General features: G+C 35.6%; 1 protein-coding gene and 1 pseudogene across 1 annotated transcript in view; one reads left to right on the top strand and one right to left on the bottom strand.

The window, feature by feature from the left end:
- Window positions 1-19548, top strand: part of LOC143407858 (myosin-15) — a 131157-nt gene that overhangs the window by 69186 nt on the left and 42423 nt on the right. The window contains 3 exon segments of the mRNA XM_077110341.1: window positions 1152-1424; window positions 8425-8549; window positions 10503-10512. Coding sequence (XP_076966456.1) covers window positions 1152-1424; window positions 8425-8549; window positions 10503-10512 — 408 coding nt within the window.
- LOC143642206 (acidic leucine-rich nuclear phosphoprotein 32 family member E pseudogene) lies at window positions 14742-15294 on the bottom strand (annotated as a pseudogene).

Below are 19548 nucleotides of genomic sequence, written 5' to 3' on the forward strand. Positions count from 1 at the left end.
TTCAGCACCTTCTTTGTCATACCTCCTCTGTAGAACTGATAGACTACTTATCTGGTTTGACCTTAAAACATGCTTTCCCTAAGCCATGGTACTTTTTTCAATGGAAAGGAAATTTTCGAAAATCAATTCTATCCTTTTTCTTCCCTATCCTAATGTATGCTTAATTAGTTAAGGTAATGTTAATGATTATCAATGCCCTTACTGTGCTATAATACAACAATGCTCTCAATATTTGTGGAACTATTCACCCCAGCACAGAAAAAATAGAGTTCTTATCACTACTTTCCTTGTTCTAATAATCTTGCCATTAGTGGTATCAAATGACTATTCACTTTGGTAGTCTCCATTCCTTCAGTAATTCTAATTTGTTGCTGCAAATCTCCTAATACTGGAGATCTAGTACAGACAAGGAAACTAAGAAGCCAAGTTTGTTAACTGTATGAAATTAAATTGATACTGTTTAAGAGAAAGTTGCTTCAACTTGATGTTCATTATAGTGATCAGATTTTTGCCTAAGTTCTGGTAGTTGAGATTGTCAGGTAAATGAATTCTAGATGAGTAAAGTATTGTATATAAAATTCACCTCAAGGGATGGGAACAAGGCTCAATGGTAGAGCTCTTGCCTGGCCTGTTTGAGTTCTCAAGTTCAAATTCTGACACAGCAAATAAAAGAAACAAACAAAATCTTAATTGCTTTAAAAAATAATTCCTGGTTAATCTTGTCTTTCTTGCCAGATAAAAGATGGTTTCCTGTTCCTTTGGGAAGTGCCCTTTGGTAAGGTTTTACCTCCATGTATATAATTTAATGACACTACCTGTCATTGAATGCTGAAAGATCTGGAAAAATCTTCAAATTCTAATTCTGGTCTTGGTACTGATTGTAGAACAGTCACTTAACTTCTATGTATTCTATTTTCTTTAGTTATGCATTGTGGATCAAGGTGTCATGTTATCTTTGTTAGTTTTAAAGAAGAAAAACCAATAGAATAAAGATCTTAAATATAGACTATGCTAAAAGTGCTTAGTGCATAAATCAGAATTATTTATTGCAACAGACTTGATCACAGGATTTGAAAGAGGCTAGAACTTGAAAGAACCACTTGAGCCAAAGTGTAAAAGGAGAATGCTCTGACCTTACCTGTAGACTTAAGGAGAAGCTGGAGGAGGGAGGAGGGTCCAGTTTGACTCAGCTAGAGATGACCAAGAAATAAGAAGCAAAAATTCAGAAGCTTCTCCAAGACATGGAGGAGGCCCACATTTGTAGGTGATGTCTGCCTCTTTGAAAGAGGCATATAGACAGTCAGCTCAAAGTCAAGGATCAGGAAGAAAACCTACAGCATATCAAGCAAAAACTGGAAAAACAGTGTTTGTAACTAAAAGTGGATGACCTCCTGACCCTTGTTGAGCAGATGAGTTGAGCTAAGGTAACTAAGCCCTCCTCATGGACTTCTAAGCATGGACATAGGTAGGGGAAGGGAAAGGGAGGGGAGAAACAGAGCAGAATGATGACTCAAGGTGTTAGCTAAAGCAGGCTGTAGCTCTTCCAAATGACTAGATCAGGCCTGACCTCACTGGCTGTTACTATCAGGCAGCCATCCTCTGAAGGACACCTGAGAGTGGCTTCTGGTTTCATCAGAATTCTAGCTCATGTTCTTTATGAAGCTTTCTCATGATTCTATTAGTAAGTTGACTAAATAAGTGAAGCCACTAGCCATGTCTCTCATGAAGAACGGCTTTGAGTTGTGAGCACTCCTTAGGGATGGCCTAGGGACTAAACAGTCTATCTAAATAAATGGTGGACACAAACAGTCTTGTTGAGAAGAGGGAACTGTTTCTTCACATCCTCTGGTGTCTTTTTACCAACTAGCACTAGAAGCTATCATATGTCCTTTCTTTGCTGAGTCTGTGAATCTGTGTACTGCACGTTCTCATGCTCAAGGGTTACTCTCCAATCACGGGTAATAGCAACTCTAACTTCTGGTAGTAGAGAGGAGTTTTGCTTTATATTAAGCAAAACAAATGACTGGTTACTACAACTTCCACTCCTTGTAAGCAGAATTTGTAAAGTCCTAGGAGACACGCATAACTGGTATTTATATTTGTAATAAATACTGGTATTTATTACAGCAGCACCTTGATCTCTTGGTGCCAATTTTATCTTGATCTGGATGTGCTGACATAACAAAATAACTAAGATTGAGCAATTTATAAATAACAGAAATGTACTTCTCATGGTTCTGAAGGCTGGGAAGGCCAAGATCAAGACTTCAGAAGACTTGGTGTCTAGTGAGGGCTCTCTGCTTTGAAGATGGTACACCTTGACAGGTGTCGTGGCACAGGCCTATAATCCCAGTAATTTGGGAGGTTGAAGCAAAAGGATTGCTAGTTCAAAGACAGCCTCAGCAACTTAGTGAAGCCCTAAGAAACTTAGCAGGACCTATTTCAAAATGAAAAGGGCTGGGGATGTAGCTCAGTCAATAAGCACCTCTAGGTTTAATCCTCAGCACCAAAAAAAAAAAAAAAAAAGTGCCTCCTGCCTGGTCCTCACATGGTGGAAGAGCAAATGCTCTGCCCTCACTTGGTGAAGGGGGAAAGGAATTAACATTCCTTTGTTCTTCTTTAATAAGGTCACTAATCCCATTCATCTCTTCTTGCATTATGTGATCACCTCCTAAAGGCTCTACCTCTTAATGCTATAACATTGTTGAATAAGTTTCAACATATGATTTTTATGGTACACATCACACTACATAACTTGGCACCCAACCATCCCCCCATTATCTTAGAATGCAGAGTGAGCATGCCTAATCTGATCATTTAAAATCCAAAATATTCCAAATTTTTAAAATTTTCAGTACCAACATGTGCTGCAAGTAGAAAATTTCATACCACAAACTTTGTTTCATGCATAAAATTATTAAATATGTTGTATAAAACTACCTTCAAATTATGTGTGTAAGGTATATATCAGCAACAAAAATGAATTTTGTGTTTACAGTGCTATCCTCAAGATGTCTCATTATGTATATGCAGATATTCCAACATTTGAAAAACATCTGAAATCTGAAGCACTTCCAGTTCCCAGCATTTTTAATAACTTGTTTCTATCTAGAGGGGACTCCAGCCTTCTTCTCTTGTATCTTGTCTGCATTTTCTGTGGATTCCCTCTTTCCCTGGGTACTAAAAACTTTATTTTTCCAGGCTTCATTTGTATCCTATCTCAGCCCAGGTCCTCACTGCCACCATCCCCTCCTGTGCTTTTCATCCTAAGGAACTCTTCTGTTCTGCAAATATTAGTAGAAAGTCATAAAATCTGAAAGCTATTGATAGATTCACTGTCAGTTCATTCCAATCCGGTATGACTCTAGATATGCTTTCTTGCTCAAAAGTTCTTGATCATTCTATTTTATACAAAATCTTTCCTCATATTCTGAACTTGCCTTTCTGAATACATTCTTTCAATAAATAAGACCAATTAAGATTAAGACCACTCATCTCCTCAGCTTATACATTTTGTTTTTCTTTCCATTTCTTTTTTTTCTTTCTCTCCAATGAATAAATTATTGTTCCACATAAACATGATTTATCTATTCCAAAAAAGAGAAGCAAATCCAAGTATAAAGGACCTAACTTTAGATGCTAGAGGTGGTGTCTTGAGAGGAAAGCAATGCATTGGTATGTGCGTCTCTAACAAAAGAGTAGTTTTCTATTTATTTCTCACTGTCTTAACAATTCACCTGAGAACCATGTAACTCAAAATAAAACTTACTATTATCCCTCTTGGTTTTGGAGTTTGATAGTCAACATGTAAAGATACAGTTAAATGACAATTGAGACAGAAGTCATTTGAAAGTTACTTTGCTTGTTATCTGGCACTTGGGCTGGGTTAGATAGAAACCTGGGATCTCTCCTTGAGACCACTTCACAGGGCTAGCATGGATTTATTACAACATGGAAGTCACAGGGGAGTTGTACTTCTTACACAGAAACTCGGGGTATGAAGGGTATGTGTTCCAAAACACTAAGGCAACATTGCAAATATTGTGACTTACAATGCTATAGAGTCTCTATAACTCCTCCTGTTAGTTACAAGCCACAGGGACTGGGGTCTGTATAAGGGTGTGAATACTGGAGATTGTGGCTCATTGGCAGGCTATCTTTAAAGACTGTAACACATAGGTTACACATAGGTGTATACCTCATCACTTGCTTACTCTTCAATCCCTGAAATATGTCTGTTTCCTTTCCTTTTTTTTTGAAAGGGTGCTTTTAAATTTTTCCTTCAAAACTTGGCAATATCTTTATTTCTCCCAATCAGCTATGTAAAACCAAACCACCAACTTTTCCTGAAGCTGGCATTTCCTTCCGGATGTATCTGTCACTGGCACTGATTTTTCCTATCGCCCAAGCTCCAAGCCTGTTTCTTGTTTTCTTTCTCATTTTTGCTCTCCAATTATTGCAGCAGGTCAATTCTTCACTGTCTCGCCACCCTCCTCTCTTATATCCATACAGGTCTCTCATTACACTTTAGCTGTACTGTAACAGTGGTTTCCTAAATTATCTTTTTTGCTTCTCACCTTTCTTTGTTCCAATCCATCCTCTATAGTACCCAGACTAATTTTTCTAAAACATGACTTTATTGAATTATGTCCCTGCTTAAAAATGAACTCAAAACCTCTGCTTTCAAGGTGTCCTATGGCTGTGATCAGGCTCAACCTGCCTTGCCAGTTTTAGATCCCATTATTTTGATTCACAGACCTTCATTTCACCCCAGCTAAAATGATTGCCTTTCACCAAATATCCATTTTTTTTCCCCCACAAATGAGTCATTTTCTACTTTCTGGAATACTCAAGTTCAACATCTTATGTTAAAAATTTGCCCATTCTTGAATTCTTGTAGCACTTTGGGACTCCCTCTTGCTTTCTTACTTTCTATAATCTTTTTTTTTCTAAAAAAAAAAAAAAAAAAAAAAAGAGAGAATTTTAATATTTATTTTTTAGCCCTCGGCAGACACAACATCTTTGTTTGTATGTGGTGCTGAGGATCGAACCCTGGCCGCACGTATGCCAGGCGAGCGCGCTACCGCCTGAGCCACATCCCCAGCCCATAATCTTTTAATTTTGTGTAATGGAAAGCAGAAACTAGGTCTTTGTACAAAATCTGCACTCAATTACTAGCATTATTCTGCATAGGTCTTTTGGGCTGATAGGTTCAGGGATTTGTCCAAGGTCACAAAATTTTATGGCAGAGATGGGCCACAACTCCAGATTCTGCATAAGTCTGCAAGTGGCCCTATTCTGATGCCTCAGATATTTTTTGGTAGGATGAATTCATTCTATTCACTCTCAAGTGGGTATATGTTATGCTCAACTTTTGTTTGAATTGTTTACTTCATCTTTTTTCAAATTATAATGCCAAGAATGCAAATGCTTAGTGATACAGTAAAAACAAAAGCATTTTCAAAAGCATATGATGCTGACAGAGAGGCCCAGGGCAATTTAGAAGTGATAGGCAATCTCACAATTATCTTGATTATTTTGAATTCCCATTGGTTCCTGCATTTCTGGGAGGCAGCATTTTTATGCCTCATTTTAAGAAGCAGCTTTGAGATCAATGTGCATTATTGCATTAACCTCCTCTTCCCTGATATCAAAATTTACTGTTTTTCTCTGTTTAAATTAGAAATCCTTTTGACAGCACAACTCTTTGCATTCTATATCCCTGTACAGGCCAACTTTAGATAAGTACACATATTGTCTTTTACAAATCCTGCTTTGGAAAATACTTTATAAATTGAAAACACTGTGCCTATGGTTAGCAGTGTCTATGGATAACCACCACATGAAGGTTTGTCTAAGGGAAAGTCCCATTGCCGCCATGCCCCAGTTTTCCTATGCCTAAGGACAGGTGCTTTTCTTCTTAGGTGGGGCTGACCACTCACAGATATGTACAGCCCAGTGGACTCTCATCACATGGGCCTCTCCTGAAAACTGTGGAATCTTTTGCTCCTTTTCTTATTATTTCCTAATACCATTGACTATGTGGGTTTATAGAGATCTGGGCCCTTTCATTTTTTGCAAGTAGGGGCATAACATAATGTATTCAGGGTCACAACCAGAAGTCCCATTTCTCACATGTGAATATGTTTATTCTGGTGTGTTTAAAGGTTTATTTATTATTAAAAACATCATGGAATAAAGATGCTTCACATAGTTATTGTATTTGTATCCAATGGCTGCTGGGGTCTAGGATTTGTGGCAATTCATGTCAACTCCTACTGAAGTCCATTCATCCTTAACATTTGACCTTTTTACTATTTTATGTTTTGTTTTATATCTACAAAGGCCATTTCAGTTCAAATCCCAATTCTGACCCTGATTGGCTGTATGAATTTGAACAAGATATTTAGCCTCTCTGATGCTCAGTTTTCTAATTTATAAAACAGAGAAAGATGAACTCTTGTGAGCTATTGTGAGGGATAAAGTGTGTGCCAATTTTTGCTTTCGAAGTCACTTTCAGAAGTGAGAGAAAACATTCAACATTCAAAATATAATTAGAAACTGCAGAAAACCTAAAAAACCATTGCATTTATCACTACAATAGCCTTTTCTGCTTGTGAGTGAATAACTGAGCACACCTGGCATCACCTCTGCTGATGAATGAGAACCTGGTCATTAAATCTCTGCCAGGTCTGGATTGACAACCACCAAAAAGCTTGTATGCACCATGGGACATCTGCAACCTGGAACCACATGGCATTCTTCTAAATGAGCATGTGCCAAAATTGGTTCTTCACTTCCTTGTTAATCAGTGGGAAACATCTTGACCAAGTCAGAAAAACAAATTTGGAGGCTAGAGTTTATGAGGAAAATTTGTGACATTACTAAACACTGTGGGCTTGTTGTCCAACCTCTCACTAAAGTCTGTGTACTAACCATTATTAAGAGCATGTTGTGTGTTAAGCATTGTATTAGAGATATAAGAGCATGTAAGGTAGCAGTCTTTCACAGGATGTTCAGAATGCTCACCATTGTAAGCTTAAAGAGAACAATTAAAGAGATTGTAAGATTAAAGAGAACAGTCTTCAACATACTGTGGGCTCTAACTAGAGATGGCCAAGGTCTTTGCTGACTCAGAAGTTTCCCAGAGGACTTTTAAACATTCCTGGCCTTTGGACAATATTATTTCATAATAATTAGGCTAACAGCTGGGCTCACCACCAGCTTTCACCCTTTCACTATGTCTCACAGTTTTCTCAATATCATGTGTGCAATTCTTTCTTTCTCTCCATATTGGTACCCTTTCTTTGTAAAGATAAGAATTAACACACATAAAAAGCCCAGAAGAGCACTGGATATACGATAAGTACTCAATAATGTTAGCTGCTGCTGCTGTTATTGTTCTTTGTGTCATCATCCATTATCATCAATATGGGGGCAGATGAAAGGTATTCAGAGATAATTTGAAGATCAGTTTCACAAAGGCAGCTACGTAAGATCTAAAGAACCATGGAAGTCAACCAATGTAATTTTGCCATTTCTGGTTGTATAAATTATAAGATTTAAATTACAGTTAATTTCTAGGTAAAAAGGGACATCCCCACATAGCCTACATTTGGCAATTTAGTTCAGTCTGAGAATCGTGATCTCAAAATTATTTGCATGAGTTTTCATAGTGTGACAGGCTAGTCACTTTATGGGTTACCTAAACCAGGGAAAAATGCAAAAGCCAATGGCATATCTTTTTCTTCAACCATGAAAAGTCAATTCTGAAAAGTTGAAGTTTGAGATTCAAGTATTAGTCCAACTGGGTTATCTTGAGTCAGCAGCGTAAGTGATCAGAAGGAAGCAATTGCTTTGACAGCTCAAATTTGTTATTAGGTTTTTGCAACTCAGATCCGTCTACTTTCTCCTAGCCCACTTGGCCAGTTCCCTAGGTTTCTTTCCTTCCTTCCTTCCTTTCCCTCCCTACACACCTTCCTGCTTGTTCATTGAGGCTCTATTATGTTGTAGACCCTGTTCAAGGCACTAGAGACCTGTGATCAAGCAGAATTTCTACCCTCATGAAACATTCTAATGAGAGTAAAAGTTGAATATATAATATGATGTAAAATCAGAAAAGAATCATGTGTGACACCTCATTAGTGTTTGACATGTTTCCTTCTCCAGAAGAGTAAAGAATCCTGGAGAGGCTCCAAATACCCTAGGAGTTGGATTGCTTCCCTACACCTACAGTGTGAAGTAGTTTTGATTTCTTAGAGGCCCGTACCCTTTTCTGTACATTTGTTATACGTGCTTAAATTAGATGTGGTTTCCCAAAGCTGACTGAGATCTTTACTGCAGAAGAGCTCCTACAGGTCCCCGTGCCAACCACTCCCTCATGCAGCTAATGAGCATGACTAACCCTTCTTTCTTAACTTACAGGCTAATGCTGAGAGACTCTGTAATCTGTATGAAGAGCACTTGAATGAAGCAGATGCAAAACTAGATGAGGCAACTCAGGTGGCCGATGACTTGACAGCACAGAAGACAAAGCTACAGAGAGGTAAGTGAATGTGCTGCCTCACATGTGAGTAATCCTCACTCCCAGGAGACTCATGGAGGCACAGTTGGGATGATAAATACCCACAGACTGGATGGGCATCCACAGACTCTAGTGGATGAATGTAGCCTCTGCATTACCCCTATTCACAGATATGCTTCTGTCTGGAAAGGGTCACCTCTCTGGTGCTTCAGGAGGCTCTGCCCAGAAGGAAAGCACTGTGCCGCTGACAAGCTCAAAGGGTCGTAGGGGCTATCTACACTGTCTAGTAGGCATGAATTCTTTACAACTTCTGCATTGAATGGGCACTATTGCTAATTATTAGTGAAGAACCTACATTATTTTTACACTCAGTGAAAGTTAGAATCTGTATATTGGCCTACATAATTGGACTCCCGTTATCTCTCTGGCCTCTTCTACTTGCTGCTTCTCTCCTTCTGCCTTAGCCACACTGAACTCTTTGCTTTGCCTTGAACACACCAGGTTCACTCCCACTCTGGAGTCTAGGTCTAACAATTTCATCTGCCTGAAATACCTTGTTAATTCTGCAAAGTCTTGGAGATGAGGTTTAATCAAGTGGACATCTGGGGCAAGTCAGAATAGTCCCTTTTAGAAAGTGGCATTTGAGCACTGTCAACCCGTTTTCTACTTGTGCTTCTTTTTTCAGAATATTTGTTACACAAACTCTTTACTTGACCCAATTAGTTTATTTGTCTCTCTCTCTTTGATATAAACCCTAAGAGTACGTGGCTCTTCATCTTGTTCATTGGTGTATGCCTATCATCTAGAACATTATTCAGCATGTACTGGTGCTCCGTATACATTTGATAAATTAGAAGTAGTAAAATGCTTATTCTTTACTATAAACCACTATTTATATACTTTCCCAATATTTTTCATTTCATTTTCACTATATTGTAAGCTTTATTGTATCTTGCCTATTTAGTCATTTATAATGGCTGCTCCCCACCCTTTAAATAAATAGACAATAGTTTATTTAATGGACAATAGTTTATTTACCCTTTCCCTGTAACTTGACTTTGCTATAAAGAGCATGTGGCTTCATGTTTGTCTGTAATTAGAATTATTTTTAGGAACATATTTTCAGAGATGGAATTCCTAAGTCAATGGAAATAAACAGTGTGTTATTGATTCTCAGAGGCACACACTATTAAATACAAAATGAAGGACATTTGAGTTGTCTAACATTGTTCTGACACTGGACACCTCTTTTTCTATATGTTAACTCTAGAGTCAAGGTAAAATTAAAATGAGTTAGAAACTTGGAAATCTAGCCAAGGAAAGTGTTTGGGGTTCTAGCAAAGACACCAAATAGGACCCTTCTTAGATTGTCAGGAGGAAGTGTGACACTTGGTCTCTTTACAATCCCTCAGTTTGATCTTCTGTATCATTTAGTATGTCATGTGTGGACTCCACAGTCTAGAAACAAAGCCAGGGTATATTTGGATATCTGGGCCTGAAGAAAGTTCTGTACAAAAGTTGTTTTAATAGGCACTGACTGCTTCCTTCTAGTTATTGGCATTAATTTTCTACTCACTTTTTTGATGAGGAAATTGGTGGGTAAGTGAGTAAAATGAAAGTGGGTGTGAGATGTAATTCTACTTAGGATGCAGGACCTTTTTCTTCCTTTAATTCTTATCTTTACCTTTTGGCTTTTGTATAAATTAAATTTTAAGCATGTACTTACCCAAGCTCCCTGCTCTCTTCACAGGGTCCATTTCCAGACTTTTTAATATCTGCTGCTTTTCTGCTGTTATTACCAAAGTCTCTTTCTCATACGCTGTCCTCTTATTCCCTGCTTCTAAAGGATACCAGTAGCACATACGATTGATTAAGCCATGTTAAATATGTGCTTGTTCTGTAATATAAATGATTTGTTGGTCTCAACATCCTAATGGATTTCTTCAGAATCCTTTTAAATATGATGTTTCACTCAAAGATTCTTTAAAGTTTGGTTCACAGATCCCCAGGGTCCTCAGTATCTTTGGTGGGGTCTATGAGGTTAATGTTATTTCATTTTAGCACTTAGATGCTATTTGCTTTTTAAATTCTTTTGCCACTATATTGCTAGTGCAAAAGCATTGACAATTAAATCTTCTCTAGCCTTATTACAAATCCAGCCTGTAACACCATACTGCACTATTAATTAATGTATTCATTAATATGTACTCGAAGTTTAAAAAGAATGGCCTTAATGAAGCAGTGCAAATTAATTGTATTACATTTCAACTCAGAGTATATGTCTTTTTAATATTCTGTGTGACAAAACAAGTCTGCATAAGAACTTCTGTTTCATATTGAAGTAAGATGTGTGATTTAGTGTGAGCTGAGCTAGTGGTTTTATTCAGGGAATATTACTTTAACTTGAAAGAACAATTGACAAACCGTGCTTATTCAGGCTTACATATTTGGCAGATATTTTCTCAAAAAGGAACAAAGTAAGCCTGTCACTTTGAGAAAAACAACTGACAGCGTTTGTTGCCAATAATAAAATGGGAACTTTTAGAAGAGAAGTAGAATTCAGAAAGCATGAGTATGATGTCATGAGCTTGATTCTCAGACTTCTTTGATGAGATCAGTGGTGATGTTAACCAATATGATTTTTTTAAAGATATTGTACATGATATTGTGATTTATGAAAAGAGATACTGTAGACCCTTTTTATCTGTGGGGAATTCATTCTAAGACCCCTAGTAGACATCTCACACCATACACATCCCTATGTATATTATGTTGTGTTTTTTTTCCCTACTTAATGACTAACAGGCAAGTGGCACATACATGGTACATATGGTGAACAAAGAGATGATTTGTGTCCCAGGTGAGACAGAGTGGTATAGTGAGAAATTCCATCATTATGAATGAATGGTGTACCATGGGAAACATGAATTGTTTATTTCTAGAATTTTCCACATAGTGCTAAACAGAGTTGACCTTGGGTAACTAAACTCTCATCTCAGAAAGTAAAGCCAAGGATAAAGAGGGGTGTGTGTGTGTGTGTGTGTGTGTGTGTGTGTGTGTGTGTGTTTAGTATTTGTTTGCTGACAATAGACCTTAAATCCCTTAAAATCTCTGGAGTGTTAATAATGTCTTTTCTATGCTAATGAGGTGGCTAGGAGAAAGAGTTTGGGGGTTGTGCTGGTCACTAAATAGACCAAGGCATGATAAGAGGGTTGAAACCTTTATTCCCACCCCCAAACCCTGAAGAGGAGAGAAGTGCTAAATGGTTGAGTTGATTACCAATGGCCAATTAAATCAACCGTGCCTACACAATGTGGCTTCTATATAACCTAAAAGGACTAGGTTCCAGAATATCTTCATTGCTAAATATGTTCCTAAATGGCAGCTCTCCAGGAGAGGGCATGAGAACTCTGTTCCTTCCCACAGACCTTGCCCTATGCATATCTTCCCTCTGGCTTTTCATCTGTATCTTTGGTAATACCCTTTATAATACCAAATCTAAGTAATATGTTTTCCTGATTTCTGTGAGCTGCTCTAGAAGATTAATTAAACCCAAGAAGAGGGTCATGGGAACCCTGATGCATTACCATTCAGTTACCCAAAGGTGCTTTATCACTGAGCCCCATCTCTAGCCATTTTTTATATTTTATTTAGTAACCAATAGGTTTTAATGTAACAGAGTAAAAGTGTTCACTGGTAGAGTTGGATTACATATTGAAATTAACCTTTAAAAAACTTTCAGGCTGGTGTTGTAGCTCAGTAGTGGAGTGCTTACCTCACATATATGATGCACTGGGTTCAATCCTTAGCACTACATAAAAATAAATGAAATAAAGGCATTGTGTCCATCTACAACTAAAAATGTTTTTTTTTTTTTTTTTTTACAAAAAAGAAGCTTTCATTTATTGGTTTCTGGTGTTGTGTCAAATGATGGTCACAATCACATATAGAGACTATGAAAATACATTTCCATTTTGGAACTAGGTACTGTAGGAGTTTGATTTTCTTTATATACATCAAACAAAACAATATATTATAGTAGATATAATATAAAAGCAAACATGAGACTCTTGCTGTCTTAAACCAGGAAGTTATATATATACACACACACACACACATACATACATACATATATATGTATGTGTGTGTATAATATACATATAAAACAATGTCAAAACAAAAATGTTTGCTGGGTTTTGGAAATAACAATTTTTCCTATTTTTTGTTTATATTAACATGTTAGCATGTTTTGTATTATTTTAAAATAATAATTTTTTTAGAAAAGAATACTGTAGAAATGTTGTTTGTTTTTTTTTTAACACTGTCATTCCTTTTTCAGAACATAGTTGCTTGAAAGTATTCACATCAAAGTTTTTAAGGATTGATTTTTGACTAACTTAACATGTCTGTACACATACTGTCACACAAAAGGCATTAAAACGGGATCAAAAACTATGATATGTAAAACCCTCCTTTACTTATTTGTATAAAAATGCTATCCACACATCTAAATAAGTCTTAAAAGTTATCTGGAGGCTCTAAGTAGTGTTTGTAAGGTAAAGAATTCTAATTTGGATTGCATAGATGATAAGAAAGCCAATATATAGATTACATTTTAAAAATAAGTACTTTTATATTGGGCAGAATATGCAATGAGAACTCTTAGAACCTAAAGCAGGGCACTTCAGTTGTTAAAATTAGGAGAGAAATGTTATTCTTTTGGTGATTCCAATCCCCCCACTAAATTTATCCCAAGCATTTTATTTCAGTCAGTTTTGCAACATTTCTGTTTCTCCACAAGTAACTTCATAATTTTTACTTTAAAATGTCAAGTCATAAATTTTAAACTAAAAAGCAGTAGCAGTACTTAGTTTAAATGTGTCCCAGTATAGAAGCATGATTTCAATTAATCTGCTGACACTTTTATAAAACTTACAAATATTTAAAACAAGGGGAACAGATTTTAGATAATCTAGATTTAAAAAGCAGTGGCCTAAAACATGGAGCCTCCATGACAAAAATGGAAATGTTATTGTCTGCTCATTATATTTCATTTAGTAGCTATATAAGGAAATAAGCTAATACCAAATATTTTTATATTTCTAATGGACATCCACTTTGAAAATAAATCTTAATTTTAATATTGATTTAGTTTCAAATATTTTTCCAACTACCTAGCTCTAATTAAATTCTATATCAGGTCATGTGTTAAGACTATAAGAAGGTTGTACTGATAAAATTTATAAACATTTCAAAGAACTGGTATCCAAATCATTGGGCAAGCCATCTTAAAATCTTGAACATCTGCTAATTATCAACAGGTAATTGTTCTGAATTTTGAGGAACTTCAAAAGCCTCTTCTACTGATTTTCTTTCTTCATCCCACAAGTCTTACTGTTTTCAACCAAAAAAGATTTACAGGAATCAGAGCTTGTTATATAGAATTGTATTAGTAACAATATTCATACCTCAGAAGATATTCAGTTTCCTCCACTTTGCTTGTTTAAAACCAGGCAGGTCTGAACAGGTGGTTGAGACATTGCACTAAAGAATTTCCTGGGTGTCCAGAAGTTTCCCAACATTCTTTTAGGATAAATGGAGGGGAACAAAACAGGAAAGAGAATCTTATCAGTCATCATAAAATACAGGCTCTGTATTTCTGAATAGAATTTTTACTGTTCTACTTCTACTTTGCAAGTTACTCGCATGACAAATAAGCACCCAAGTACCCCCAGCCAGAACAAAAGTCGTTGTCTTTACATTAAAGATCTCTAACTATCATCATTTTGCATCTCAGTTGACTGTAATTTCAGTTAATTTTTAAATAACTTTAGAACCAAGAAATGAAGTGCACCAAACAACACTTATGTAAAAGTGAACAAATTTTAAATATGGGTTAAAAATGACTATTATAGTGAGCTTGATTTAGAAAAATTAAAATTCTAAGTAAGTGTGAAATTTCATAGCGGGGTTTCATGAAAATTTTTCTCTGTATACAACAGAACCATTAATAGAGTAGTGAGTCTTATTTGGAATGATCAAACAAAAAATAGAAAAATCACACTTTTTCTGTAAAAAAAAAAAAAAAAAAAAAAAAAAAAGTTACACATTATCTTCTGTAGGGGTAACTATTGTTCATGAAGAAATAAAGAAGTGATTGCTCTGTTGCACACCCAGGAACATCAGGGAATCTGAGCTCAGAGTGTTGTAAGAAGATCTAATGATTTTCTTCCTCTCCATCTTCACCATTTTGTTTCCTCTTCTTCACCCCAAAATATTCTTCTTCATCTTCTTCCTCCTCTTCTTTATCTTCAACATAGTCATCATCATCATCTTCCTGAATTTCTCCTTTTGATTCTCCTTTTTAGAGTGTCGTGCTTCATTATTTTCCTGATCAAATCCATTTAAGTGTATGATTTGCTGCTGCAATGTACACGTATTTTCTCTGTAATCTTCTCTGACAGTTAAGAAACTCAAGACCTTTCAAATGTTAAAAATTTAAAAAGTTCCGGTGCACTGAGATTTTGATTTTGTTTCCACTCGGATTGAGGTAGGTAAAATTTGGATATTTCTCTGCCAGTACTTCCAAGTCTTCAAAAATTATGTTGTCAGTAAGTTTTAATTTTCTGTTTGTTTAAGGTGGGAAAGTGTGCCAGTGAATTTAGTTCTATGTTAGCTAGACTCAGAAATTTTAGAAATTTAAAAGTATCATTCAGACCTTCAATTTCTACATGAACATAGGCATTATCAAGGACTAAATGTGAAAACATTTTAATAACCAAAGCAGGTTGGGAAAAATAAATGCTCTCAAATAAGCATTCTCTACCTGAGAATTCATTCTAAGTATATTTATATAAAATTTGTATTTAAAGAGAATGAATAGTCCTTGTTTCCTATAGTCATTGAAGTAATTTGAAAATTCTTGAAAAATTTATTATGCATTTATTTTTTCATTGTTGGTTTGATTTTATTTCCTATTTTAATAATATAAAATATATAATTTATACAGGGGAAAATAAAATTTAACTTTTATTTGCTTGTTTTTAATTTGAACTTAAATTTACTTTTAATTATAAAAAAAAATTGCACACATTTATTCAGATACCATGTGCTATTTTCATATATGTATGTGTTGTGTAACATATCTACTCAAATATTTTTCATTTCTTTATGAAAATACTCAAAATCCTTTCTTCTAAGTTTTTGAAATATATAGTACATTATTGTTATCTATAGTCATTTTATGTACCTCTTACTCCTATCTAACTATAATTTAGTACCCATTGAACAAACTGTCCCCTGTCTTCTTCCTCCCCACTCTCTGCAGCATCTGGTAACTAACATTCTACTCTCAACTTATGATTTCTGGGGGGTTTTTTAGGTGCTTTTTGTTGTGTTTTGGTTTTTTGTACTAGGGATGAAACCCATGGCTTCACCTGATTTTGGGGCAAGCGTTCTACCATTGAGTTACATCCCCAACTCCAGTCCTGTACTCTCAACTTTTAATAGATAAACTTTTTTATTTTCTACATAAGAGTGCTGCAATAAATGTGTGAATGCAAATGTCTCTTCAACATACTGATTTCATTTTCTTTGGCTAGATACCAATTGTAGAATGCCTGGATCATTATGATAGTTCTATTTCTAATTTTTTGAGGAGCCTCCATACTATTTTCCATAATTGTTGGACTAATTTACATTTTCCCCAGTAAATACATGATTTTCTTTTTTTGCATCCTCACCAGCACTTGTTAACTTTAAGTCTTTTTGATAATAATCATTTTTACTAGGGTGAGGTGACACGTCATAGTTTTGATTTACATTTTTCTGATAATGATGTTGAACGTTTTTTCACAAACCCATCGCCATTTGTATATCCTCTTTTGAGAAATCTTTAGGTTTATTGCCCAACTTTTTAACCAGGATATTTGATATTTTGCTATTGGTTTTTTTATCACTCAACAGGTATCAGTTTTTATAATATTGACTTTTCTCCTGTATCTCTGTCAATGAATTTTACACACACACACACACACACACACACACACACACACCACAAAGTAAAGAAATGGCATGAATAGTTATTATTTTTTTCTCATTTCTTTTAGCTGTCAATACTACTGATTCTGAAGCTTGTTTAAGAGATGAAAACAGTTTTAGTGTATATTTTCTTTATCTTATGCTACAGCTTATTCTGTTCATGATCATCTTTATTTTTATGTCTTTTAAAATTTATTCTAAATAGTAATACATGACAGTAGAATGCATTTTGACACATCATGCATAAATGGAGTATTTTATCCTTCTGGTTGTACATGATGTAGACTTATACCAGTCGTATAGTCATATATGTACATAGGGTAATAATGTCAGATTCATTCTACTGTCCTTCCTACTCGAATATCCCTCCCCTCCCTTCATTCCCCTCTACCTAATCCAAAATAACTCTATTCTTCCTTAGCCTCTTCCCACTTACTATGAATTAGCATCCACATATCTGAGAAAACATTTGACTTTTTCTTTTAGGGATTGGATTATTTTGCTTAGCATGCTATTCTCCAGCTCCATCCATTTATTGGCAAATGCCACAATTTCATTCTGCTTTAAGGCTGAGTAATATTCCCTTGTATATATATATACCACATTTTCTTTATCCTTTCATCTGTTGAAGGACACATAGGTTGATTCCATAGTTTAGCTATTGAGAGTTGAGCAGCTATAAATATTGATGTGGCTGTGTCACTGTAAGCCCAAATCTTCACCATGTCATCCTAGGATCTGACTTCCTTAATAAGACTCCTAAAGCACAAAAAGTAAAATCAAAAATTAATAAATGGGATGCATTCAAACTAAAAAGCTTCTTCTCAGCAAAGAAAACAATTAAGAACTTGAACAGAGAGCCTACAGAATGGAAGAAAATCTTTACCACACACACCTCAGAGCATTAATCTCCAGCACATATAAAGAATTCAAAAAACTGAACACCAAAAAAACAAATAATCAATAAATGGGCTAAGGAACTGGACAGACACTTCACAGAAGAAGAAATGCAATTGATCAACAAACATGAAAAAATGTTCAACATCTCTAGCAATTAGAGAAATGCAAATCAAAACTACTCTAAGATTTCATCTCACTCCAGTTATAATGGCAATCATCAAGAATACAAACAACAATAAATGTTGGTGATAATGTGAGGGAAAAGGTACTCTTATACATTGCTGGTGGGACTGCAAATTAGTGCAACCATTATGAAAAGTGGTATAGATATTCCTCAGTAAACTTGGAATGGAACCACCATTTAACCCAGCTATCCCACTCCTCAGTTTATACCCAAAGGATTTAAAATCAGTATACAACGGTGACACAATTAGGTTTTTCAATTCCTTAAATTCTTGTAATAAGCCTAAGGCCTAGACCTAATTCCATCTTCTTTCCTCATGTAGGAGACATCTCTCTCTAAACTGCTTGGAGTTCAGGGAAAGATGACATAAATAACTCCTTCCTGTCTTTTTCAATGCTTCTTTTTTTTTTGTAATGATTATACAAAAACCAGGCACTTTGGTCTTTCACTAGGCCTATATAACTCTTGTGAAAGTAGTTTGGTATGTGAATAGCTGTTCAAATTGATGTTTTAAGTTTCTCTGCTATCATTTTAATATATTAAGTAGTATTATGAAATAATCTCTTTGAGGTCTTCAATAATGTTTAAGCAGATAAAGAAATATCAAAAGGTCTGGGAACTGCTTTTTTAGTCAGCTTTTTTCTACTGCTATGACTATAGGACCCAATCTGAACAATTTTAAAGGAGAAAAAGTTTATTTGGAGGCTATGGTTCCTGAGATCTCAATCCATAGACAGCCAGGTCCATTTCTTGGGGCTTAAGGTGAGGCTGAACCTCATGATGGAAGAGTATGGAGGAGGGAAGCAGTTCATATGGTGATCAGAGAGCAGAGAAAGAATCTACTCTCCAGATACAAATATTTACCACAAAGCCACGTCCCCAGTGCCCACCTCTTCCAGATACGATCACTTAATCACATCAGAGGATTAATTCATTGATTGGGTTAATGCTCTCACAACCTAATCGTTTCTTTTCTAAACTTTCTTACCTTGTCTTACTTGTGAGCTTTTGGAGGATGCTTCACATACAAACCATAACAACTGCTGCTTTAATGTTGAGAGCTTTATAACTTGATAGAGCTTTAGAACTTGATCCTTCCTTTAATGTTGAGAGCTTTAGAACTTGATAGTAGCAAGGGAGAAGTACAAAAACAAAAACAGGGGCCTTTTATTGTTGTATTCATCGTACTATAAGAATAATTAGTTTTTACATGTTTTGCCTCAGCTTTTAATACCATTTCTAATAATCATTGTATTTCTACCCTGTGATAATAAAATAAATCAAGCAAAGAGCTAGAATGTGTTAGAATTTCCCCCTCTCATGGTCACATTTGTTACAATTAAATGACTCTTATTCATTTAGCAATTCAATCTAGAAAATACATTCACATCAGTTTTCAATATCAATTCTTTATTCCATCATTCTCTATCATAGGTTGAATCTGAAATGTCTCCCATAGGCCCATGGGTTAAAAGATTGGCCCCAGCTTGACACCATTGGGATGTGATAAAAACATTAAGTATAATCTATTGGGAGGTCTTGAGGTCCTTGGGCCCATGCCCTTTTAGGGAATTGTCAGATCTTAGTACCTTTCTCCTCTTCTCTTTCACTTTCCAGCCGTGAAATATGCAATTTTGCTCTGCCACATGATCCCACCATGATTCGCTGCCTCCCTGAAAGCAATGGACCAACTGATGATGGGCTGAATTCTCTAAAATTGTAAACCAAAATAAATATTTTCCCTGCATAAGTTGATTATCTCAGGTACTTTTTATAGTAACAGAAAGCTGATTAATACATTAGCTTAATTTACAAATGAAGCAAAAATATAATTACCTAAAAAATTATATATCCATAAATTGGGAGAGCCACATATAATAAATAAGGGAGTATGACATAG

Source organism: Callospermophilus lateralis, chromosome 10, assembly GCF_048772815.1.
Source record: "Callospermophilus lateralis isolate mCalLat2 chromosome 10, mCalLat2.hap1, whole genome shotgun sequence".
Classification (NCBI taxonomy): domain Eukaryota; kingdom Metazoa; phylum Chordata; class Mammalia; order Rodentia; family Sciuridae; genus Callospermophilus; species Callospermophilus lateralis.